This window comes from Ostrinia furnacalis, unplaced genomic scaffold (genome assembly GCF_004193835.3).
Source record: "Ostrinia furnacalis isolate ACB-3 unplaced genomic scaffold, ASM419383v2 OfSCF1862, whole genome shotgun sequence".
In the NCBI taxonomy this organism is placed as follows: Eukaryota; Metazoa; Arthropoda; class Insecta; order Lepidoptera; family Crambidae; genus Ostrinia; species Ostrinia furnacalis.
Window position 1 is genome coordinate 1,271,163 of NW_021132101.1, and position 26,074 is coordinate 1,297,236.

Genomic DNA, 26,074 nt, shown 5'->3' on the forward strand with positions numbered 1-26,074 from the left:
TCTTTTCTCCGCCCTCTATTTCAAATGACGTTTTGTGTAAAGCCTTACATAATCCCAGAACCTACTGTGAAAATCCTCAACGTAGACGGGCGGTGACGCTTGTGTCAATATAAGCAGCAACAATGAATATAGAGAACTTAAAGGTACACTGTTAAAATAAATCCAATGTGGAGTCAAACGTTGACAAACGCAGCGTGAAACCAGTTCCCGACTCCCGTAGGCGAAAGGAGACACGGGCAAACCACTGTGCCGCACAGTGGTCCCGATTTAATAAAACATGGACATTGATGCTAGAGGCACGAAAATTTTTTTGATGGTTACTGCTATGATAACTAATAAGGCAAAAAAATATTACAATCCTACGACGTCTATTTCGTAGTAAAAAAAAATATATAGATATTTTTTGTATGGAAGAAATTACGTTTCTGTCAATTTTTCGAAATTCTTTAACGATGTCAAGATGCCGGTCACACATGTTATAAAACAAGTGATTCTGAGTATTTCATGCCAAGATACTTGTCACTTATCTCTGCGTACTTTTGAGTTATCGAGGGTTGAAAAATCGATTTTTTTATATTAAATATTTCCACGAAAAATTGCCAGAATTACAATATGGTGTATAAGGGACACTTTTGATGACACATAACAACGACTCGCACTCGCGCGCGCTCGTATGCATCAACTTTTACTAAAATAAAAAAAATAATATGGGAAATACTTAATACAACGTTGTATGTATGTATAGGTCCGCTGGCCGTAAAAAAGTAGCTTATACGAGAGGTTGCCCAATTTACAATATGTCCATCATTGATAACTCACACAAATATCGTCTCTCTCTGAAGGATAACAAGTTATTTTTGTTTCCAGAAGCTCTTGATAGGATGGAAGCCCATAAATACTCTCTGAAGCGAGAATGAATCTCAAATTGCGATATTGCCATTTTGACAAATTACATGATGTAACTAGCGCTAACGTTTATCTTCAGGTAGACACAGTTTTAAGTTAAAAGATTGTCTACTATTTCACACTGTTATTCGTTTTGGAACAGTTCTTTGATTATAGGTACTCGCTAATTTCGTTTTGTTAGACTCTTTCAGTTTAGCACATAAAGCGTAAACTAATTCCTCCTCAGAATGATCTAAAAGTGTTAGAGAGCGCCTCTTCTTCTGCAGAAGAAGAATTTTGCATAAATCTTCAAAAGGTTTTTTATTTATACTAAAAGTCGATGGTTGCACATCTACTTCCGCAGTCTCATCAACTGGAGCGTCTTCCTCAGTATTAACGTTGTCTATGCGTTGTGTTAACTCGGTAAAAAACATTGTTTAAATCTATATTTTTACAATTCGGCCAGACAATTTCAGAGTCTAGCCAATGCGAATTCTGGTGCAAAAATGTCTTTTGGGCTCTGCTGGAAGCAGACCATATCTTCTTTGATATATTTCTTGTAAAATTACGACTTAATGATTTGATAATTACTCAAATCTTCGGAAGACAATTCAATGCCAATACGTTCGTCATTTTAGTCTGAAATGGTCTGGCCGAAATGTAAAAATATAGATTTAAAAAATGTTTTTTACCGAGTTAACACAACGCATAGACAACGTTAACACCGAGGAAGACGCTCCAGTTGATGAGACTGCGGAAGTAGATGTGCAACCATCGACTTCTGGTATAAATAAAAAACCTTTTGAAGATTTATGCAAAATTCTTCTTCTGCAGAAGAAGAGGCGCTCTCTAACACTTTTAGATCATTCTGAGGAGGAATTAGTTTACGCTTTATGTGCTAAACTGAAAGAGTCTAACAAAACGAAATTAGCGACTACCTATAATCAAAGAACTGTTCCAAAACGAAAAACAGTGTGAAATAGTAGACAATCTTTTAACTTAAAACTGTGTCTACCTGAAGATAAACGTTAGCGCTAGTTACATCATGTAATTTGTCAAAATGGCAATATCGCAATTTGAGATTCATTCTCACTTCAGAGAGTATTTATGAGCTTCCATCCTATCAAAAGCTTCTGGAAACAAAAAAACTTGTTATCCTTCACAGAGAGATGATATTTGTGTGAGTTATCAATGATGGACATATTGTAAATTGGGCAACCTCTCGTATAAGCTACTTTTTGACGGCCAGCGGACCTATACATACAACGTTGTATTAAGTATTTCCCTTAATTTTTTATTTTATATTATTAAAAGCTGATGCATACGAGCGCGCGCGAGTCGAGTCGTTGTTATGTGTCATCAAAGGTGTCCCTTATACACCATATTGTAATTTTGGCAATTTTTTGTGGAAATATTTAATTTAAAAAAATCGATTTTTCAACCCTCGATAACTCAAAAGTACGCAGAGATAAGTGACAAGTATCTTCGCATGAAATACTCAGAATCACTTGTTTTATAACATGTGTGATCGGCATCTTGACACCGTTTAAGAATTTCGAAAAATTGACAGAAACGTAATTTCTTCCATACAAAAAATATCAATATATTTTTTTTTATTACGAAATAGACGTCGTAGGATTGTGATATTTTTTTGCCTTATTAGTTATCATAGCAGTAACCATCAAAAAAAATTTCGTGCTTCTAGCATCAATGTCCATGTTTTATTAAATCGGGACCACCGTGTGCCGCCGAGGCAGGCACCAAGGAGAAATGTTGTTTGCCCGTTTTATGTTCGCTCTTCAAATGCAACTTAAATGTTTAAGAAAATATTTGAAAGTGGCTAAAGAGTATTGTCTATAACATTGATAGACTCATCATTTGGCTCAGTTTCTTATTTAGATGATTAGTTAAATTGGTCGATAACAAATATCTTGGAAAAATAAATATACGATTTACACTTAACAGCAATACACAGTACACACACTTCAATCTAGGAAGGTCAATTTCATTTAAATAATATAATAATAATGCATTTCATGGTGGCTAAAGTTTTAAGAAATGAGAATCATGAATAACATCTGCCGAGCCCGAGAGGGTGTGGTGGGTGAGGCCAAATTCGACACAAAGGGTTTGCTAGCGAATCTGCTGTACTCAAAAAGTCCGGTCGATAACGTCCGCGAAAAATTCCGCAGCCGCCACTGTCAGTTACATAACACCTTTCCCTCGGGAAAGCTATCCGGGTTCAGTTATCACCAAACACGAACAGACCTCAAGTTCTAATGCGCATTTATAATATTCTTGGCATCTTCACCATAATACTATAAATAATGTAATATTGATACACATTATTATTTATACTAGCTTTCCGCCCGCGGCTTCGCCCGCGTGGAATTTTGTCTGTCACAGAAAAACTTTATCGCGCGCGTCCCTGTTTCAAAAACCGGGATAAAAACTATCCTATGTTCTTTCCCGGGACTCAAACTATCTCTATGCCAAATTTCATCAAAATCGGTTGCGAGGTTTAAGCGGGAAAGCGTAACAGACAGACAGACAGACAGACAGACAGACAGACAGACAGACAGACAGACAGAGTTACTTTCGCATTTATAATATTAGTTGGGATTATGTAAAACGATGCTCAATACTGCCAATAAATCTCATCTTCTTACCAACACAAGAAAATGTACTCCACTCTTAGTAAGTTGGCTTTGGCAGACAAGTTTGCTGTCTTTCCCAAGTTTGCAATGAGAAAAAATAATTTAGAACGCAATAATTTACCTGCCTGCACAACTTTCTATTGCGAACTAAACTTCACTCGTGATTCTTTACAATTCAGACTACTTTTTCATTTGTTAAATGAAAAAGTGGTGTATTCAGTCGACAGAATTGGTGGCGGCATCGATGCGCCGCCGCACAGTATTTGCAACGGATGCAGCGAAATGAACAGTTCGTTGACCTCGTGCGAGCCGGGTTTCACTCGTAGAGCAACATTCAGTTCACTGGCCCTATTATGAGTTACCATCGTGCTTTCGTTATTTCTAACATTTCTGCACAGTTTGTTTGCAGCATTGACCTCGACGGCTTACCTACACATAAAAAAGATTTGCATTATCTTAATTTTTCAATATAATGTATTCACTCCAAACTCGTAAAAGTATGTAATTCAGAGGTTTTCATCATAAAATAATAAAATAACATCACACCTTTTGATTTTTTCTTTTTCTACGAAGGTTACCGGTAGTTTAAATGGATTATAAAATAAATTCTCAAACTTATTTTTTTATTACTTTCATGACTTAGCAAAGCAGCAGTTCAGCAGGAAATATTTTGCAACAAATTAACCAGTCAATCGTAAATCAATTTACCTGGCTGATTTTAATAATTATACAAAAAACCAAGCGGTAATTAAAAAGTCACAGAGCTTCCCTTTCCAAAATGTACTCAAGATAATTTTCCAATCAATTTCAAGAAATGCCTTTTTTTAACAGTGTTGGGTAAATAACTGTTTTTTTACATGGCTATTCTGAAAGGTATTCCCGGGAACCTGACAACCTCCTGCCCAAGTCGGATGATCACACGGTGCAAATCTGTTGGTTACCGCGTGTGTAATAACCTGCTTAACCTCCGTGTTGACAAGTTCGGTCGGTGGAACTTTTGAGAGTTCCGTAGGCTCCTGTTCCAAAATTATTGTACTGGGGAGGAACGATTCATAAATAAGGAGATTCATAGCAGAACTGAGATCGCCATTATTATTATAGCACGGTAGTAGTGAGCATATACATTCACCTCCGCGTGCAAAGATCGGTCGGAACTCCCAGGGAGTTCCGTAGGCTCCTGTTCCAATATTATTGTACTAGGGAGGTACGATCATAAATAATGAGATCCATGGTAATCTTAAATCACCATTATTATAGGATGACAGCTGAGAACAGGCAACCATAAGTTTACCTCCGTGTGCCGAGTTCGGTTGGCTTGGACCTCTTCAAGGAGTTCCATAAGTAGGCTCATGTTCCAATATTATTGTACTGGGGAGGAAAGATTCATAAATAACGAGATCCACAGCAGAATTCAGATCACCATTATTATAGTGCAGCATTAGTAAGTAAACAGATATAAAATCACCTCCATGTGACAAGATCGGTTGGACCTCTTCAGGAAGTTCACTAAGCAAGCTCCTGTTCCAAAATTATTGTACTGGGGAGGAAAGATTCATAAATAACGAGATCCATAGCAGAATTCAGATCACCATTATTATAGCGCAGCATTAGTAAGTAAACAGATATAAAATCAATCGGTTGGACCTCTTCAGGAAGTTCACTAAGCAAGCTCCTGTTCCAAAATTATTGTACTGGGGAGGAACGATTCATAAATAAGGAGACCCACAGCAGAACCACCATATAGCACAGCAGTAGTGAGCTGGCACCTGGCAGTTATAAATTCACCTTCGTGTGACTCTCCTTAGGGAATTCCTTAGGCTCCTGTTCCAAAATATTTGTACTGGGGAGGAACGATTCATAAATAAGTAGATCTATATAGCAGAACCACTTTTATTTTAAGCACAGCAGTAGTGAGCTGGCAGTCGTAAATTCACCTTTGTGTGACAAAATCGGTTGGAACTCCTCAGGAAGTTCCTTAGGCTCCTGTTCCAAAATGTTTGTACTGGGGAGAAAATATTCGTAAATAAGGAGATCCATAGCAGAACCACCTTTATTTTAGCCCAGCAGTAGTGAGCAGGCAACGATGAATTTACCTCAGTGTGACAAAATCGGGGGAAACTCTTCAGGGAGTTCCGTAAGCTCCTGTTCCAAAGTCATTGTACTGGGGAAGAACTATTTATTTATAAATAATGAGATCCATAGCAAAACTTAGATCACCATTATTATATTACGGCAGTAATGAGCAAGCAACCATAAACTCATCTCCGTGCGACAGATCGGTTGAAACTCTTCAGGGAGTTCCGTAAGCTCCTGTTCCAAATTATTGTACTGGGGAAGAACGATTTACAAATAATGAGATCCATAGCAAAACTTAGATCACCATTATTATATTACGGCAGTAATGAGCAGGCAACCATAAACTCATCTCCGTGCGACAGATCGGTTGAAACTCTTCAGGGAGTTCCGTAAGCTCCTGTTCCAAATTTATTGTACTGGGGAAGAACGATTTATAAATAATGAGATCCATAGCAAAACTTAGATCACCATTATTATATTACGGCAGTAATGAGCAGGCAACCATAAACTCATCTCCGTGCGACAGATCGGTTGAAACTCTTCAGGGAGTTCCGTAAGCTCCTGTTCCAAATTTATTGTACTGGGGAAGAACGATTTATAAATAACTAGCTTTCCGCCCGCGGCTTCGCCCGCGTGGAATTTTGTCTGTCACAGAAAAACTTTATCGCGCGCGTCCCTGTTTCAAAAACCGGGATAAAAACTATCCTATGTTCTTTCCCGGGACTCAAACTATCTCTATGCCAAATTTCATCAAAATCGGTTGCGAGGTTTAAGCGGGAAAGCGTAACAGACAGACAGACAGACAGACAGACAGACAGACAGAGTTACTTTCGCATTTATAATATTATTAGTTGGGATTATATAGTTGGGATGAGATCCATAGCAAAACTTAGCTCATCATTATCATAGCACGGCCGGCAGTAATGAGCAGGTAACCATAAACTCACCTCCATGTGATAGATCGGTTGAAAGTGTTGAAACTCTTCAAGGAGTTTCGTAAGCTCCTGTTCCAATATTATTGTAATGGGAGGAAATTAATTATGAATAAGATAAGAAAATCCACAGGATTTTAGATCATAAAAGTTCTTTCAGTTTTCCATTCGACAATAGTGCAGGGTATTAATAACCCTTCACTATTGGGCCCTGAAACAAGACACATCCAGGAAAATACATAATATAATCTTGATGGACAATTATTAATCAATGTATTTTATTTATTAGATCTGCGGACAATTATACAAAATTTTAACTGGACTTTCAGTTTTGACATTGATCCAATCTCTCTTTCCAACAATTATTGTACTCCAGAGTATGTATATCGTAAGACTTGGTAAACTTTATTAAAATAAAATAATAATTTTGGGGTTGCACTGCCAGGTTTCATTCCAAAATGCACATCGATGTTTGGTAATCATCAAATCAATTGCTATCAAAACAATTCGCTCTTGATTTTTATATGTTTAAAGGTACACAACACATTTTACATAATTATAGGACCTACAATCGATTGGTATAAGTCGGCGTCATCGACTCATCAGAGTATTCCATTCCATACATAGACTCCTTTTCCAATGTTTTTGTATTCAAGAATATCGATTAAAAAATGTGGAGATTTGCAGTACTTATTACACTGTTATTATAAGCCAGGCGAATTTATCTACATTACGTGGCAGTGAGAACAGTTGAATTATTGAATCTAATAACTTGCAACAAACTCAATAAGCGTCCAAAAATGGAATATCATTCTTAGACTATAATACTATTCCGGTCCTATTTGTGTAAGCAAGATAGTTGTTCATTATACTGAATGCAGTATAATACCGTGCTTGCTTGGGTAGGACTAGTGGAGCTTAGAACCAGCCACGTCCACAATGCGAATCAATTATGTACTACAGACACGCACAGCAGGTAAACGTGGCAACAGCGGCGGTGACGCTATTGGCTGACATTACAACGATACCAAATACTGACTCATTTTTAATTAATTTGATCGGGGTATTTCTATTATGTATTGGACTACCTATATTGGATTTCGGACGTTTTTGAAGTAACATGCGCCGAGATAAATAACTAAAGAAGTTGATGTCTCGATTTCCCGAGTTAAGTGTTAGTAACGAACAATTCAGTTTTTTGGAATTATTCTTCCATGCCGAATTGTAGTTATTATTTAAAGAACTTCTTAATTGAAAGAAACTTAGTATAAGTAATAATAAGTATTTTTGAGAGATTGCAGTCCTAACAGGTATTTAACGTGGGATGAACTTTTATTGGCACAAATAAATAAATTGAACTAAAAAACTATGAGATTATGTTAGTTCGCCAGAAGTCGTCAAGGTCAGTGAGACGCGCATGTGCGGTGCTTCGAGTGTTAAAGATTTTTCGAGTTTGTCACGATCACGAAAGGCAATCTTAAGTCGGACAACAATCTGTTCAATAAAATTCCTTTTCAATAACTACACTACTATTTATAACTTTATTATTAAAAATATAAATGGAAATCGTAATCAATTATTGGCTTGATTGTATCCTTATTTTGAATTTAACAATTGTATTTAGTTGCGGGAACCAAAAAAAACATGATACATTTTTTAAAAGTGATGCCGGTTTTTATTAATCATATTACGTGCTATTTTCCTCCAATTCGGAAGCAATATTACGTAAGTTAATTGTGTAATCGCATCTAGTTTTGATTCGAGTCACAAAACCATGAGTATTTTTAGGTGGGAGGCAGCGTTGCCATCTCCGGCATCGATCCACGTCTTATGTACTCGTTTTACATACTTCCTCAGCTCGGGTCGTATGTGGGGATTGAACCGCGATGCGTCAACCAACATGCACATGCACCGCGCCGCGGCCCGCCGCCCAACCCGCGCCGCGCAGCCAAGGGCCACCATACATCGGGAAACGTGAGGACTTGCAGACAATAAGAGGACGATAAAAATCATAAAAGATTAGCATTTACTTAAAACAATTACAAATTACAATACATTCTAATTTCTGCAAGCAAGTTGATTCCAGATAAATGTACTGTGACAAAGTGGTCCGAAAAAAGGATTGTTAGAAAGACCTGTTTTCCAAAACGAAAAATGACACGAATTGAACGAACTTGAAGGTGCCAGGAAATTAGCACCGATCGATGTCAACCCACACCGATTTCTTGCTCCCCTCAAGTCTCATCGCAATTCGCATAAGATACAATGGAGTCTGTTTACCTCCTTCGANCCCTTCGAACGGTAGCGATCTAACTGAAAGTACTAAGATGTATGAAGACTTTGAACGGATCATTATTTATCATTCCCAGCCACTAGCTAGTTGAATTGCAGTAGTAATGAAAAAGAGGGAGTGGGCGGTATTTCGTACTCCTGACTAGTTACGGGCACACGTTGTCACCCTACACGTAGGCGACACACGTCGCGCGTGGATACCAAGCATCACTTTATCGAACTGTTTATTATGCTTTAACCTTCAAGAGCGACCTTTTGCAAAGTAAGAACATAAAAGGAGAAACTAGCCAGATGCGGATGCCAATTTAAATAACATATTTTTTTAATTATCAATAAATAAATAAATAGCCTACATGGAAGATGCTTATTTTTAGGATCATAGTGATGGCGAAAAAGCTAATTAAACCATAATGAAATGAACGCTTAAAAAGATTATAAACTTAGGATCCTATCCTAGGTATTACTCAGCCACTTGTTTTCATTAAATCAATTTTATTTACATTTATTTCATTTCATGGCAACATTATTGGAAAATAGGTTACAGGTCATAATGTTATCATAAACTATTTAAAAAATGAACAGATCACAGTTATTTAAGATAGGTAATAGAGCTAACTTTCGCTTTGCTGGATTTTATTATTTTCGTATTCAATCGTACACTTCAGTTGATGTCTCATCTCAGTCCACACGATGATGGCAGTAAATATGTAATGCTTGATACATACAATGTGACCTTTACAAAAGGCATCCATTCTGGATTTAACTACGCAGTTTAATAAAAGCAGAGGGTACTATTGCGTCGCTTAATCAGACAGAGGTGAGAGGTAGGTTTACAGGCGCGGGGGGGACGTCCAATCTTCACCAACCGTGGCAAAATCGGCGAGCCCGACTTAAATGACCTCGAGTCCTTATTGATCTGGTGACGGCTGTCTGTGACGTCACGGACACGTGATATCAAATATCCAGGCCAGGACCCATCTATCAAATTATTACCATTTATGAAGTCCTAAAGCTTTAACTCTCTTTGAATCTGAACAAGGCGAACAAGTTGCGAGCTTCTCTTGAATAAGTAACACAATACAGAAATTTATTTCAAAAACGTGTACAGTACCTACCTACTGGACACGTGCCCAATTCCTTAGTTGATAAGATATTTTAGTTTTAAATTCATGATCATAAATTATTAACAACATGTTATCCAACATTTTCATAACTAAATTAAAAGTTAGGATAGTTCTTCTTTCTTTTGATAAAATAAGCAAACTTATAGCAGTCAAAATTAAATATAGTACCTCCACAGATCATTTTACAAGCGCGTTAACCGCGATTTAAATATGGCGTAAAGATACTAAGGCAAACGACGCGACGCGAAGCGACGACGTACAAGATAATTTTAGTTTCTAAAATCCATAGTACTATGTTCCATTCACTTGTTTTAGAGAATGGTACCAACAAAAGAATAGTTTTGTTTTTCTTTTCCACTAATAAAATTATTTATTCAAAATATCTTTTTCAAATTCAAAGTCTATGAACAAAAATGCCATAATTTTGAATGGAAATATTTGTTCAAATTAGGAATATAATGTATGGGAATGAAATAAATCAGATGGCAATAGGTACCGAACGTAGCATGACCATAGCAGGTCTGAAGAATCTTTATAAATATTGTTTGTTTGCCATGAACTAAGAACAAAACTAAAGTAAGTATAATATAGAGGTCAAATGACTTACCTGGATACAAAATCTTTTCCGTCATGCCTACGGGTTAAAAACTATCTTCCTCGATTCCTGAAAAAAAGAAAGGTGTTATTCAGTCAATGTTTCAGGAACCTACCACAGACTATGAATACCTACACAAGGAACAAATTAAACAGCTTAGGGCTTAGTTTCAGGTAAAATATATATCATAAGGTGTGACTAAATGACTCCCTTTTACAAGAAGCATGTGACTCACATGTCAATGCTGACTTATCAGAACTACCTATTCTTCACTTACATTTGAGGTACAACTATTTCATATAAATAGATATTCATACAACATTTTTATGTTAAAAAATATTTAATTAATCAAGTGGTATTAATGATACATCAACATGACTATTGTTAAAATACATTTTCATTAATGAATAACAAAATAAATAGGTGTTTTCATTGATTATAAAGCGCCATAGAATATTTTGGTTGTCTTGAAATCATAAAAATTCTACTAATAAAATAATGTGGATTGTTTTAGTAATTGTAAAGGTGTCAATGGGTATTACAAATTACCTACTTTGTAACATATTCAATGACAAGGAACACCTGATTTAATTAATAAAACACTATAAAATATGTCCCGTTTACAACTGTAAACAAATGTTTACAATACATTCTTAAATGATCCACAATGCATAATAATTATCTGCTGTAATAGGTAGGTACGTAAGGAAAGTAGAAATACTTATCTATCACACAAAATCATTGTTATAAATCTGAGTAAACATTTATTTTCACTGTTTCGGTAGGTGTCTGAAAGAATATGAATAGCAGCTAAGGTGAAATAGTTTTCCTATTCCCACTGGAATATTTTATGGATATTAGGATCTGTCACAACTTGTCTTGACAGTTTTCCATCCTAGGACTAGATACAGAAAAAAATAAATTTAACTTGGCTGACAGTCAAAATAAGCATTCAACAGGTTTATTCATGTTTGAGTATGATAAAATAAAAAGAGGGTAGGCACTAAACAGTTAACAAACTTTGGTCGTAATAACATATTCATTGCCGGTCATTGCCTAAATTACTAAAACGAACTTACAACATAAGTTTCAGTACAGATGAAAGTTTAGTAAAAACCCAAAAAACTAACCTCCGCATCCAAGCAATTGATCATGGTGAAACTCGATAGTCACAACACAATGAATCGTCAACGAATCACTTACAATTCACGTATTAATATCACATTTATTTACGTGGTCACAGCTAACTTACCAAAAGTTTCATTTTGGTTAGATGTAAGTAAAATGCGAAAATGGCGACGCATCAGTAATTTTTATAAGACAATAGTTTATTACCTCAAGGTACAGTAATCGAAGAATATTATAATGCGAAGAAATTATTAAAATTGTCTTCAGATCGTGAAAATACTTAGATTTTACAATAAAAAATGGACCTAAACACCATTTTTGTTTAGCAAATTTAAAAACCACAGATAAAATATAACTTCACTGACTGATTGATTGTCCCTGTGTGAGTGAATGAGTGGTGCAACCATAGACAGTGAAGTGCACACCTAGTGCACACTCACAGATATGGATTAGAGTGCACACTGGTCACATCGACACCGGAACCGGATAGCAAGAAAGAATGTGTATTTTTTATGCCTCAGGGTGACCAAAGTTTCTATTAGTTTTAGGATAAATAAATTCATTGTTTGCTTTTTAGGACTACTCAGAAATTTAGATCTCTTATCAAACGAATTGCATTATTATTTGTGTTTATATGCAAAAAAATACTTCAAGAGCAATCAAAAGTTGCTTTTATGCAAATTTTGTCGGCGAAACGAGAAGGCAGTGTTATGGGTATTGTAATTTGTGTAATTTCAACTCAAATGCTAAGTATAGTCTTGATCCTTCTGTTGTGTGTTTTATCAATCATAATTGAGATGATTCTCAATCAACAAAAAAAAATACTAGGACATTATCCTAATCGTTCGTTCGTTTCAGCCAAATGACATCTATGGAATAAAAATGACTATGACTATGACTATTAATAATGGGCCCCGATTGCGCTAAATATTTTCAACTACAACGCGACTAGACGATGAACGAAAATCACAAATTCGTATCGCGGTGGCGCTTTGACAGCTAGTTGAAACGAAATCAAAACGCAACTGCTTATTTGTGTAGAAGCTGAAAGAAAGCTACTTTTTCTCAAACTCAAGTTCAACTCAAACGCCTTCACAAACATTTAATTTTGCTGTTTTTAGTGAAAAAATAAGGTGTTCGGACTTTTATTAGAGAGTGATTAAATCCGTTGTTTCGTACTTGTTTGCGCGTGAACTTTACCGCGATAGCGATTTTGCACCTCAGCTGAAATGAAAAACGGAGCGCAACTGATGAAGAAGCGCCAATGTATTGGAGACGTTAAAAATTAGCGCAATAGGGGCACTGGACAAAGGCCTCCCCCAAGGATTTCCACAACGACTGTTCCTATGCTACCCGCATCCAAGTACATCCCTGGACCATTCGCGTTTCATCTCCAGTTGCGCGCGCTCCGTTTACTTTTCAACTTTGTTTGAACTTAGCTGTGAATTTTGTGCGTAAATTTCAAAATTTACCTGGAAAACCTGGAAAAGTAGAGGGAAAGGGATGTGTTGCGGTGGGAAATAATATGTCCATATGGGAAATAAATAACTAAACAATTTCTATTATGATTCAGTTTAAGTAGTTAAGATCTTAATTTCTTAAAATTGCATACTGTTCTTCTATTTTGCACTTTCCTTTTTTTTTAATTATAAAAGCACTCTTTTGTCAGGGTTTGGATTGAACCTAATTTTTTCTCCTTTTTTGAATGTTGTAAAATTTTGTATTTTAAACAGTGGGTCTAGACAAAGTGCAAATTATAATCGCAAACCAGTCGAAAAGTGGTCGAAAAGCTCCTTTTTTGTATGGAGTTTTGACGGATTCGATTTTCGATTCGATCAAAAAGTACGTTTTGTCTAGGGGGGAAACATTTCGTCAATGGTATGGTCGTGGTATGGTTATAGTTCCAAAATACTGAACTGTCCTATGCATGACATTGACAGTGGGGCGCCACCGTCAATACCGGATCGCTGGTTCCTCAGGCTGGTTCCGATTTGTGCCATGTTGGAAACCATATAGTTGAACGATGGTAGCGCCCCCCTGTCATCGAGTTTGGTGGGACTTATAAGTCTTAGGTTGTCTGTGATAATAACAAGAATTGGCCGTATAGATCTATATCCAAAGCCGTAAAACATCTATTAAATAAAAAAAGTCTATGATTTTTTATCTGTATCCCATTGCTTGTTTTTTTTTATAAATGTCACTTTGTCTTTGTCACTTGTCAAATTACTCGGTGCCTGTCAGTCAGTCTTATTTCCTATTTTACGAAAATACGTAAAATTATTTATAAAATCGTACGTGAATTTTACACTAAATAAGAAATGCACAGCTAAATAAAATGTCTTCGTTGAATGAGCCGGTTCTTAACATCATAGTAATCGGGTTCCATCACAAAAAAGGATGCCAGGTGAGTAGGCGTCATTCCTTTTGTATAAATCAATACTGTTTTCTTTGTAATTATCCACGATATCGCTTTTATTAGTACATTAAAGTCAAGTTTATTATACTTTTACTAATACTTTAATCATAAGTCGGTATCAATCGATAAGAATACATTATTACAGAATTGGTAATGTTGTTGTTCTCTGGTATTTGTTACAAGATGTTATCTGCCTGAGTAGTTTGTATCAAGTTGAAAGTTGAGCTAAGTTATGGTTTTATTTATTAGGTAAAATTTATTCTCTTTTCGTTCTAGGTAGAGCATTGTTACCCGGAGTTGGTCCCCGGGCGCCCTACAGAGCTGCCAGCGGCCTGGCGACATCTGCCCGCACTGGCTCTTCCTGATGGCTCTCACAATTATCTATCAGACACAATATTCTTCAATTTACCTGGATTAAGTGAGCCAGCCCATACTGTGTATGGGATATCATGTTTTCGACAAATCCCTGTAGAAGTAAGAAAATATATTTAAAAGTTTTGAAATGTTTGTTAGATTAGATCTTGTGGATCTCATGAATTTTTGAACAATTCAGCTTGGGTTTGAAGGTCCTATTATTGGTTGGTGCAAATAAAATATTTGCAGAATTGACATATTATATTATTAACCTTTTTAGTGTGAGACAGTAATTATATTAATAGAGACCTTCGATTTGCAGCAAGTCGTCCAGAAGACTGAGGATATGACCCGTAGCTCTGTTCAAAAGAGTGTTTGTGTGATTTGTCGAGCACCCCTATTTGGACGTCTAGCCGTCAAATTGGAGCTGGTGGTCCGAGCGTGGTTCCTGCAGGGAGATTTCGCACAGACTAAGCTTTTGGAAGATGCTTACAAACACCTCAATAGTTGCCCCGTCCAGCTGGACCAGATACTGGAAGGTAATATTTTGGAAGGTCTCATAATAAAAGTTATTAAATTTTAAGTTTATGTAAATATATTATAAAATTATTAAAGATAAAGATATTTATTTGCAAGAATAGGTAAGTACAGGTTATTGTTGATGTTACATGTATTAAGGACTCTATTCTGTTAAAATATTTTAACATGCAAATTTACGGGTAAGGAATTCCCGAACACTGTAGAAACAAACAGTAGTCAGCCATTCCCGAAGCTTTTTCACCATCAATTTTGTAGGACCATTTTTATATACATCAGGAATTNTGTTTATTGAATAAAAAGTTATTAACGTACTTAAATAAAGAAATTACAGTAAAATTATTTTGAGATCAACTTAAGATCATTAATTGCTTGAGTCTATTCTCAAGTGTTTCATAGGCAGGGTTTATACATGCTTCATAAACAATCTATCATGACGTAATATAGATAATATTATTATTGTCTCTTGACTACATAGTATGTTTTTTTGATATTGATTGTAATTCACTATTTAGATTGGCAATCCTGTAATTATTCTATCTAAAACATTAAAGATGATGTTATTTTTGGCATCCCACCTTCATTGGCCTTAATGAAGCTTTTTCTACATTAAAATTTACAAAGTTGTTACACATTATTTTTACTCATTGATGCTAGATCTAGTTTTCATCACTGAGATCATTATCATATATTTTTTTTGTTTCTTCTTTCAGGATTATCAGTGCAGCGTCTAGTAGAAAATTGGCGTCATAAAGCACTGCTGTTGTTCAAATTACTGCTGCTGAGACGCAAAGTGTTAATCTATGGTGCGCCTGCCGGTGCTCTATCTGCAGCTCTGCTTACTCTCCTATCACTGCTGCCACGCTGCTTGGATCACGGTCTCACTAATGCTGCCAATATCACGTAAGCAACTCATTTATAAAATTATCTACTTTATGTTTACAATATTCTTCATATCAAATTGTGAATGGTTCCTTATTTTATTGTTTTCAGGCTATCAAGACCACTCTCCCCTATTCCTGTTACTGACAATAAAACAGCTGATAATATGAACAATTGTAGTGAAGCACTCAGTGAACCCTATGTCAATGGCACAAACCAAACTGATGAACTGACTCCAAAAGAGACCGGCAATATGCTAGAAGAAAAAGACAGAGTAAGCAGGCAAAGTTTTGATGAGACTATTCTCACTGATGTTGTTGATAGACAAGACCTTTCCACTGGCAGGGAAAAATGCCACAGTATTGGGGAGAAATATAAAACTCAAAAGACGTTAGTAGAAGCACAACAAAGTCCCACTATGGCTAGAGATATGAGTGTTGATGGTCTTTATAATTTGACGGGACAGATAGATCAAGCAGAATGTGGCTTCCCGTTGCCTTTGTTTCAAGATGGCTACTTGTGTCTGCCATATTTGTCATTACAATATTTGGATTTGCTATCTGATCCAGCAGTTCAGGGCTTCGTGGTGGGTGCGTCTAATGTCCTGTTCAAGCAAAAGAGGCAGCTATTTGATGTGCTCGTGGAGTTAAATGAGATGAGAATAGAGACCGGAGATATGGTACTTAGGAGACAGCTGGCTCTGGGGACGGAGGACTTACGTTTCGCGGACCACGTTGTGCGCCATGGGTCTACTCAAGGCGACGCGTGGATCAGAGATCAATTTTCTAGTTACCTTATTTATCTCTTACGAACATCTTTATTGCCAGGTAAGTCTACCATTTTTCTTTTAAAGTAGTTTTCTGAGACAAATTGTCAGTTAAGTTCTAACAGTGTGTAAGTCAAAAATGTGCATTTTACAGGAGATTGGTCGGATAAAAAGCACGCGGCATTAAATTGTTAAAACCGTTAAAAAATGACTTGCTCACAGAACTTCACTGACGAAACAAATGTATAGAATTGATTTTGATTTGAAAGTGACTAAGTGTCTGAGAAAATGTAATTACAAAAATATAAACATGTGTTTCTGCATTGATTACAGAGGGTAGCCGTGAAATAGACTCGTACAACGCTCAGTTCATGAGCGCGTTCAAGGCGACGCCGGCCTACCAGCGCTGGCTGGAGAGCACCAACAACGGAGAGATCGAGGCATTCTCCAACCTCGCGCCAGTCCATCCTTTTTCGGGACAGCTCTCCGTAGCCGACATGAAGCTGAAGTTCGCACAGTGAGTGTCATCATAACGTAAAGTAATTTTTAAAAAATCTGAACTAAATCTCCCGTCATCGAATAAAACTATGTATTTATTTTCGGTGCCGCTAAGAAAAGGATGCCAAGTTGTAGTTCAGCCTTTTGAGAATTAGACCGTGTTTTTTGTGGACTTATGTATCAGATCCTAAGAGCTCGTTCTCACTTATCGGATGTCGGGTCCGGATTTTAATCGGTTGTCGGCGCCTCTATTCACACTTAAATCGGTTATCAGCCCGACCTATAAGCTGGTTGGTGCGATTTTCGAAAGATTTAGTTTAGGAACATTTCAGAACTTCATAACAAAATTGAGAAGTGACGAAATTAAGTTTTTCAATTATTTTAGAATGTCGAGAACCACATTCAACCATCTATCTATTAGCTCAAATATCAGTGAGTATAAACTACAAAAAAAACAAGATTTGGGGTGGCGGGGAGAGGCCTATCGGCCTCGACGACATCCGATAAATGTGAACAGCGCCATTCTTAATCATAGTCAAACTTTTCATATCTGACATTAATTTGAGTAAAAATTGTAGAAGAAACCATTTGTGTCATAGTTTTACTTAGTCGATTTTTTCTCGCAGCACAATGTCTACAACCGAGGGCGGGCGAAAGGTGACCGCGGCGGTGGCGAGCACAGGGCGGGCGGTGGCCACGACATCTCGGGCCGTGGGTGGCGCCCTGTCGCAGGCACGAGGCGCCCTATCCGGCTGGTGGTCGGCGCTCACTGCGCCTGCGCCGTTGGAGGCCAACGATAACCCGCCCTCCGACGCCGAAGACGCCGCCGAACTCCACGCCGACGCCGCCGAACTCCACGCCGACCCCGCCGAAAACGCCGCGGACCTCCTAGACGACAACCGGCGGCCCGACCGCCCCGACCCTCCCGATAAGTCGATCGAGGACACCACCACCAACATCGGTAAGATACAAGTCATTTAGTGACCGATCAGTTCCTAGTTGCGATGTGATGAGGGTATATTGACCAGTGTAGGGTTGGAATGTTAATTTTGAAACTTTGAACATCTCATTAGGCTTAATGCGTTGTTGACACACGCAGGGTCCAAATTTAATGTTAACGTGTTACGCGGTGACCACATTACAGTCACTGACTTTGTTTAACGCGAACTGTGAACTAAATATTCGCGTTAATTGTGTTCTATAGAAGAGGGTAAACATACACACACATTTCTGATCTTAACTCCCTATGTATTTCTTCAAATACATGTTATTCCAAGGGACATCGAATTTGTACGCCTTATTTCGAGAGACGCTAATTAGTTAGACCTAGCTAGATTTTGAGAAATGCTGTTTTGCTACACTTTTGACGCTTCTCGAAAGTCGTCTCTCGTCTAGACTGGTCAACATACCCCGTCGATAATGTTAGTGTAAGTTGTTCAATGTTCATGTTGCCGATACTTCGCCGATTCCTGAGATTCCGAACGCGTCGTGTTGTTATCTAATATCTAACATAAATTCTTACACAGTGTATTCTCGCTTCAATTGTATACTTACAAAAAGTAATGTTATATTTTAGTGTAAATATTCACGCGAGTTACACAAGTGTCAATGGTGTTTTAAATGGTAATCTAATCTAAAACGAGGTTGCTTAGTCCTAGATGTCGAAGTAGTGGGTATCTTGTGATTTTCGAATAAGCACTATTTTATTTGCACAAGGCTGTCCTTTATTATATGGTGTAAAAGTGCGAGAATGATTACTGATGATTTAATTATCATAATTTAATTCCATTAATGTTTTGTAGATATTTTCACAATGAGCTATCTGTGCTTCCTTTAATTTTGTTGGTGATATAATTTATATTTTTTTAGCTTTTTGTTTATAATTATGTATGTATATTGGTAATATGTTAAAAAATGTACGTATAATCTAATAGTGCAGTATGTCAGTCAACTGTAAAATTCCATAACCCTGACTGCACATACCTATAATGTTTGTATCATGTAAAATATTTTCTTCATATTGACAATAGTACCTATGATACCAAGTTCTTCCCATTTCAAATGGTTATATGGTTTCTAGAGATCAATATTGTAATCACTGGTGATACGCATAACGAGGTAAGTAAGACTCACATACTGTGTAGTGTGATGTTCAAGTTGGAGGTAGCAATTTTTTAATGATCAGGCATCTCATGGTTGAATATTATGCTTTTAAATTAATTAAATATTATAAGAATGCATGTATAATAACTTCCACAAAAGTTATGAATGGGTAGTAGTTATAGCTGAAATATGTATATCATTGAAATGTAGATATTATTAGTTATTAACTAGACTTTGATACACTTTGTGATCTCTAAATTTAGTTCGTTGTTGAATATGTACTTGATATAATTTTAGTGTTTGATAAGCTGATAAGGTTTTCATATGGCTGCATACTTAATAAAAATGATAAATTAATATCTTGATTGTCTCATAATGCTCTCTAGCTTTTGTAAAACTCAATTCCAAGTTATTAAATCAAAGAATTTGGGAAAAATATATTTTTATGACTTATGACTATTCATGTGTAACATGATTGTAAAATGAGTGAAAGAAAACGCCGTAATGAAATCAACTTCCCGAATAGAATAAATAAAATAGTTCAACGAAATTGTTTCGTTTACGGGAAATACATGAATTTAGGATACCTAGTGTATAGTTTAAGGATTGATTTTTCGATTTCACTTATTTCCAAACAAATTAATTGATCCATTTTTATAGTAATCAGATACAGTAACCTTTTGTCGTAAGCTGCAGTAAAAACGGTCGTGTGTAGAAGAACAGTTACTGATTTCAGGATTGTAGCTAAGTAAAACGCTCATTATGTGTAAGACGATTATTTCTACCATGCCGCAAAATGAAATGTTATGTTTTTTATTTTATAATTTGTGTACTATGTTTACAGATTTGGGATTCTATTATTCTGTAAATGATTAAGTTATTCTTACCTATTTATTTAGTAATTACATTGTAAATGTTGATTAAATTGTGATTTCAAGAAATGTGATTGCTTTTCATTTATAATACCTATGTCACACTTTAACTTTTTAAACACGCCGTTTCGTCCAGCCTTTCTTCAGTAGAAACGCAGGCCTAATGCTAGCTAGTAAATCTGCTGCTATCATATTATTGGCACTGTCTGTTGCTTTCAATCGCCTTAAAAGGCGAGAGACGGGAGGTCGGTTTTTGTTGAACGTTTTGTAGAGACGTCTACTTTGACGATACGCTAAAACCGAAAATGTTCAAGATCCCGGGCCAATTTTAGAATGGTTTAGAACAGCACGATTTCGAGAAACAATGTTTTTTTACGTTTACATCATACTTAGTACTCTTCTGAATGGAATTTAGAAAACCTTAATTACATCCTTTATGAATATAAACAAAAAGACAAGATTGATCGAAAACAAAATATATTTTCGTACTCTTATGGATATAATATCACAATTCTGGGTACAAGTACTTTATTACATTTAAATGCAATATCGTTTTTGCCGTCAATTTGTGAAACATTAAGTACCTACAGCTACAGGTATCATCGAACGTATCATAAAAATTGAATAATAATAAGTACACAAGAGGTACGTAGATTCCGGTCGGTCGCGAACGTTTCGCGACGTAGAGGAATCTCAAGTCATCGCCGATCCGTCACTGGAAGCGAGGGCGGCGCGCGCGTCACACGGCCTCGTCGGGCTCGTCCCAGGGCCACGGCGGGCCCGCGTCCAGCGCGTCCTGCCGCCACAGCGCGCGCCCGCTGTCCGTCGTGCCGTGCGCCAGCAGCCGCAGGTTGTACGGCTCCACCATGTTGCTCAGCGACGCGCCGCTGTCCCGCCGCGCGTGCCCGTGCCCGTGGGCGTGCGTCACCTCCGGGCCCGCGCCCTTGCCCGCCGGCAGCAGGTCGAAGTCGGCGCCGCGCGGCGAGTCCAGCTCCGTCAGGTCGGAGCGCGGCGACGGGTCCGAGCTGGCGCCCTGCTCCCGCTCGCGCTCGCACTCGACGCCGAGCGGCGGCGGCGGCGGCGGGCGCGGCGGCGACACCAGCGGCGCGGACTCGTCGTCGCTGGCGGCGGGCTCGTCGCGCGCGGGGCTGCGGTCGCGCGCCATGATCTTGTCCTTGAGGCGCGCGAGGCGCTCGGCGGAGCTGACCTTGCGCAGCACGTCGGCGGTGCGGCGCAGGCCGCGCAGCTTGAGGTCGACGACGGGCGAGCCGGAGCGCGTGGAGTCCTCGACGGAGCGCGAGCGCGCGGCGGGCTCGGGCGCGTCGTCGGCGGCCACGAGCAGCGAGCGGGGGCGCGAGCGCGCGCGGCGCGGGGCGGCGGGGGGCGGGCGCGCGCTGAAGGTGATGTGTCCGTCGTCGGAGTCGTGCTCGTTCTCGACGCTGAAGGTGACGGCGGGCGGGTCGGCGAGCGCGCGGCGCCGGAAGCTGCCGGCGCCCTTGAGGATGGGCGCGTCGCGCGGCGGCGGCGGCTCCGCCTCCTCGTCTGAAAGGACACGCGGTTACATCGAGCGGAGGGAGAAGCGTGCGGGTGCGAGCGGGCTGGAGGGGCGGGAGGGCCGCCGAGCCGCCGAGGGAGGAGTACGTCCGTCGGGGTTGAAATTAAACGACCGGAAACTTTTGTATATTTATTATTACATAATCGTGTAAATACATCACAATTTTCAGTGGGAATGCAATGTAGAATGACGACGTATGTCGTCCCTCGAGTGATCGAACGGCTTAGCAGCCGATTAAGTACTAATTGCATGTACAAATAAATGGAAAATGATACATATTCGAAACTCTTAATTCTATTATATTAGAAGAACATTTTCAATAACGTATGAAAAAGATATGTTCCAGAAGGAATATGTTTTGATAAACACTCATTAAGTACCTACGCTTAAACTACAATATTTATGTTTTTCACTGGGTCCCAGAGTTAAACATGATTCATAATATCGTATTATACAACAAACAGTTGATATTTTTAGAATTTGAAAAGAATATTTAAACCGTCTAAACTTACTTTTCTAAAATGTCTCCTAAACATCACAATAGCGGGATAATAATGGCACATTTAATAAAATGTTTCTACAATTTATACATTAAATTTAATGGGTTAAAGTAAAGGTATAAAACTATACACAGCCAATTATTAATAAAATAATTTTATCGCAAAAATGGAATGCTAGTAATGTCTTTTGTGTTTGTTCGAAATAAACAGAATACGATCCTAATTACCAAAATGTAAACAAAAAACAACTTTTGAGTTTGAAACTTTTGAGTACTAAAATATGGATATGTAATTGACAATTTACATTTATTGCTTCCAGTAACAACAATTTGTAATATAATTTCTAAAGCTACATTCGAGATATAGTATTAAAAATGTCGGAGTTAACGTAGTGACGTTAATCTGTAAAAGCCAATCTAATATTTGGTAATAAAGGTATCTATAATAAATTCGATCGTTTTTAAAGGATTTAAGGGTCTTTTGTAGGGTGATTTGTGTTATGCTTTATGGTGCCATGCCGTATCTAAAAGCAAAATGATGTAGCAGTGAATGTTCAGAGTAAATATGAATTTCGTTTATTTCTAAAAACTATGGTATTATTACCTACATTCTCTTCATATCATAAATATTATCTCCATTATCTATTAAGTGTTCAAATATTTTTTAAGGAAATACTCGATTACATAGTCACTCTGTATGTAACATGTTTACTTTTTGGATGCCGATAGAATATTTGATACGAACACGTGTCATACAGACTAATACTGGTACTCAGTCTTCGCTGTATGATAAAAAACTTGCTAAATAATTTTAATACTGATCAAATTAAGTTTAATATCATAAATTTTAAATAAATAACTAAACGACGATGAGCTAACACACGCCAAATTTTATTTTTTGACGACGAAATAATAAGTTTTGCCATTTTTCTAGCCGACATTTTATTATAATCAAATATGCTATCGGACTATGCTTCGCATTATTCAAATAAATGGTTGTGGATGGATTGGTCATCAAAACATATGTCTTGATTCGACTCAATCTCGTAGTGAGATTATTTTATCAACAAGTTGATAAATGGATTTTGATGAACTTACTAGGCGATCTGGCACTGTGGAAAGGGTTGCTATGAAATGTAATACTTATCAGGCAGATAAATTAATATTAATAACAAAGTTCGTCGTGTATAGAAGATACACCGAGACTACTTTATGTCATCTTACGGTGAACCGTATTCGACAGTACCATGCTTATTCGTTTCAATAAAGCAAGCTAAAGCATTTGAGAAACTGCATGCATTTTCACCTGAATCGAAAATAGGGTAGTTGACACATTAGTTAGGCGATTGACATATTTTTATGAGCTGTCAAATCGAGGTCCATAGATTTTGTATGTAGACAAGCTATGACGTCACTTTTCTGTTAATTCAATTACGCAATATTTTGGAAACTAATTGGGTTTTCCGATAGTCTAAGAACCCTTTTATTTTTGGGTGTGCCTCGGTATTGGTTTATGGTGTCAACTACCTACCCTTTACTGTTCCCATATCAGGCCTGTTCACAAACTATTCGGATATGCCTCCGTTACTTTAGTGTCAACTACCAACCCCTCTTTACAGTTGCTATTGACCAGTGTGTCTAGACACTTTTTGATCGAATCGACAATCGAATCCGTAGTAATTCCATAAAATAAGGGTTCCTTGTCAGGACTACGGAACCTTAAAAAGACTTTTCGACCACCTTTCCAAAGAAACACTGTCACATTTTGCAAGTTGTCTAGGGGTCACACACAGATATGTCAACGGTGTCGACTGCCTACAATAGGGATGTTTCCTGGGTCAAAAAGCAAGAGTTTTAATTAGTCCGTCAGTTAACTTATCAAAAAATACTCTACACGTATTTTTCACTTTTTCAAACTAATGAAAATTTAAAGAGATCAAGCGCGCCAAAGTTCATAAGAAGAGGCCCGTGACGTCAATGCGTGCATAAAAGTGCCGCACGTTGTGACGTCGTGCGGAACTTTAACGCACCATAACTATGTAATTATTTGTTAGATTGACAAATAAAAATATATGTGTACAATATTTTTTGATATTAAACATGACGGAGTAAAAAAATTTTTTTTAGGAAACTAGCCTATTGCTAAGAAAGTGGCGCTAACCGGTGAGCGTCGAAGCAGTTACAGTAGGATTATTGTATTATCACTAAAAAGGGTGTCGCCACTATTAGATTCCTAGATTAGGAAACTAGCCCATTCCTACAGCAGGAGGTTCACAAGAAAATGTCATCGGGCAGGTTGAGGACCACGTGTTTGTGTTGCGGAGGCGGGGAGGGGGCGGGCGGGGAGGGGCGGTGCTCGCGGACGGTGCGCAGCGGCTCACCTGGGGGCGGGTCGTTCTGCAGCACGTCCTCCAAAGCCTCCTCGTTGAGAGTCTGCAGCGCGCCGCATATCATCTGCTCCTCGAGCGTCACCTGTGTTGAGGGCANGGAAAACCTTGGTAGAGGCCTTTGTCCAGCAGTGGACGTCATTAATTGGCTGAAACGAACGACATTCTGAGCAGTAGTCATGGTAGGTTAGGTTCCTATACTATCCTAAGAATTATTGATTACCTACATGGCCAACATACCATGGGAAGCGAAAAAAAAGATAAATCCGGTAGATTTCTTTTCGAATTTAAACACCCGAACGCCGCACAATAATATTTTTTTCTCTTTATGTCCATTTTTAAATAATACTTCGATCATAGAATTAGGTACTACAACGCCAGCGTCCTGACGGGCGCGCGCGTGACACTCGACTGATATAATACCCGCCGGCGGAGCGCTTCGCTGTAGGTAATTATCGGATGTACCGCGCGGAGTGAGCCAGGCCTGCCTGTGTTGAGGGCACAATTAGTAGGGCGGACACAATCGACCGCGGATCTAACCTTTCAGATGACTTTCAGCGTCCAGACTGGATCGCTAGAAATAATGATCATTTTTGGAATATACTTGGCTGGTGATTTTTTTTTTGTACCGTCAAAAGCGCACAGAGAATACTACAAAAACAAAGCTTGGTGGCGTTCTACAACGCAAAATATCTTTGATATATCAGCGTCATCTGTATCTTGATAACATAAAAAATAGATAAAAATAAAATCGTACGCAATTAAACGGCCTTGAGGACCTCTATAAATTCGCGCTCAGTAGCTTTTTCTAATATTTAGTATAATTTGACACAGTTATAAAAGTCGAATTTTCTTGATACGGTCGACACAACTGATTTCTGAAACCAACTAAAATTCTATAAAAACAACTACTTGAGTTAATGTCATATGTCTATGTGTGTTACGTTGTATCTTGAAATATTACATAGCTAAAGGGGTCCTAAATCTTATTAGTGGATATTCTTCAACTTTAGGTGACAAATAACGGCGACGGAAATAGGAAATTCTAAACATGCAAGAGAAGTATCGTTTATCTTAGTTTTTTGATCAGCCTTTCCAATGTATCTCATTTAACATTTTTATTTACTAACCATACATATACAGAACACATAGGTAATAAAATAAGTGCAGAACAACTATAGGTGCCTAGTGCAAAAATGTAAAAAAAAAATGCTAAAACACTGACACTATTCACACGTCTAATAATCACCTGATATTCCGCATATGGCTGCAAAATTTTAATGTAATTAGACCAAATTGTAATGAGTATATTCCTTGCTATATTTCAATAAATACTACTTATCACTACCATTAAGTATTTTAGAATTAATTTTGTTCGTCTAACTTTGTAAAAGATTTGTAATGAATTTAATTACCTGTTTTTCCACATTTGACGGGCGGCTGCGTTGGTGTTCAATCACTGGTCTTGTTTTCACTGAGTCAGGTTCTGTTTCTGCTGCTTTATCGGTAATTACTG

General features: G+C 37.9%; 3 protein-coding genes across 14 annotated transcripts in view; 1 reads left to right on the forward strand and 2 right to left on the reverse strand.

The window, feature by feature from the left end:
- The window catches only part of Tlk (Tousled-like kinase), a 41,706-nt gene extending 29,659 nt beyond the window's left edge, over positions 1-12,047 (reverse strand). For 2 of the 6 annotated variants that reach the window (XM_028306061.1, XM_028306058.1), the window contains exons 1-2: positions 11,897-12,047; positions 10,574-10,630 (exon numbers count right to left, since the gene is read on the reverse strand). In XM_028306061.1, the coding sequence (XP_028161862.1) occupies positions 10,574-10,598 (25 nt within the window). In that variant the 5' untranslated portion in view covers positions 10,599-10,630; positions 11,897-12,047. Of the gene's footprint in view, positions 1-10,573; positions 10,631-11,691 lie in introns of all 6 variants that reach the window. The other 4 variants (XM_028306056.1, XM_028306060.1, XM_028306062.1 and 1 more) reach the window with 4 other exon arrangements.
- Positions 12,048-13,891: 1,844 nt separating this feature from the next.
- Positions 13,892-20,035, forward strand: LOC114353925 (late secretory pathway protein AVL9 homolog). The gene is made up of 7 exons (XM_028306109.1): positions 13,892-14,093; positions 14,382-14,579; positions 14,782-14,998; positions 15,710-15,899; positions 15,990-16,705; positions 16,978-17,161; positions 17,769-20,035. The coding sequence occupies exons 1-7, from the start codon at positions 14,025-14,027 to the stop codon at positions 18,121-18,123; spliced, it is 1,929 nt and encodes a 642-aa protein (XP_028161910.1). The 5' UTR covers positions 13,892-14,024; the 3' UTR covers positions 18,124-20,035.
- A 542-nt stretch (positions 20,036-20,577) lies between these two features.
- Positions 20,578-26,074, reverse strand: part of Arms (Ankyrin repeat-rich membrane spanning) — a 68,101-nt gene continuing 62,604 nt past the window's right edge. For all 7 annotated transcript variants that reach the window (XM_028306118.1, XM_028306114.1, XM_028306113.1 and 4 more), the window contains 2 exons: positions 24,553-24,643; positions 20,578-21,659 (listed from right to left, as the gene is read on the reverse strand). In XM_028306118.1, coding sequence (XP_028161919.1) covers positions 20,857-21,659; positions 24,553-24,643 — 894 coding nt within the window. In that variant the 3' untranslated portion in view covers positions 20,578-20,856. The remainder of the gene's footprint in view (positions 21,660-24,552; positions 24,644-26,074) is intronic.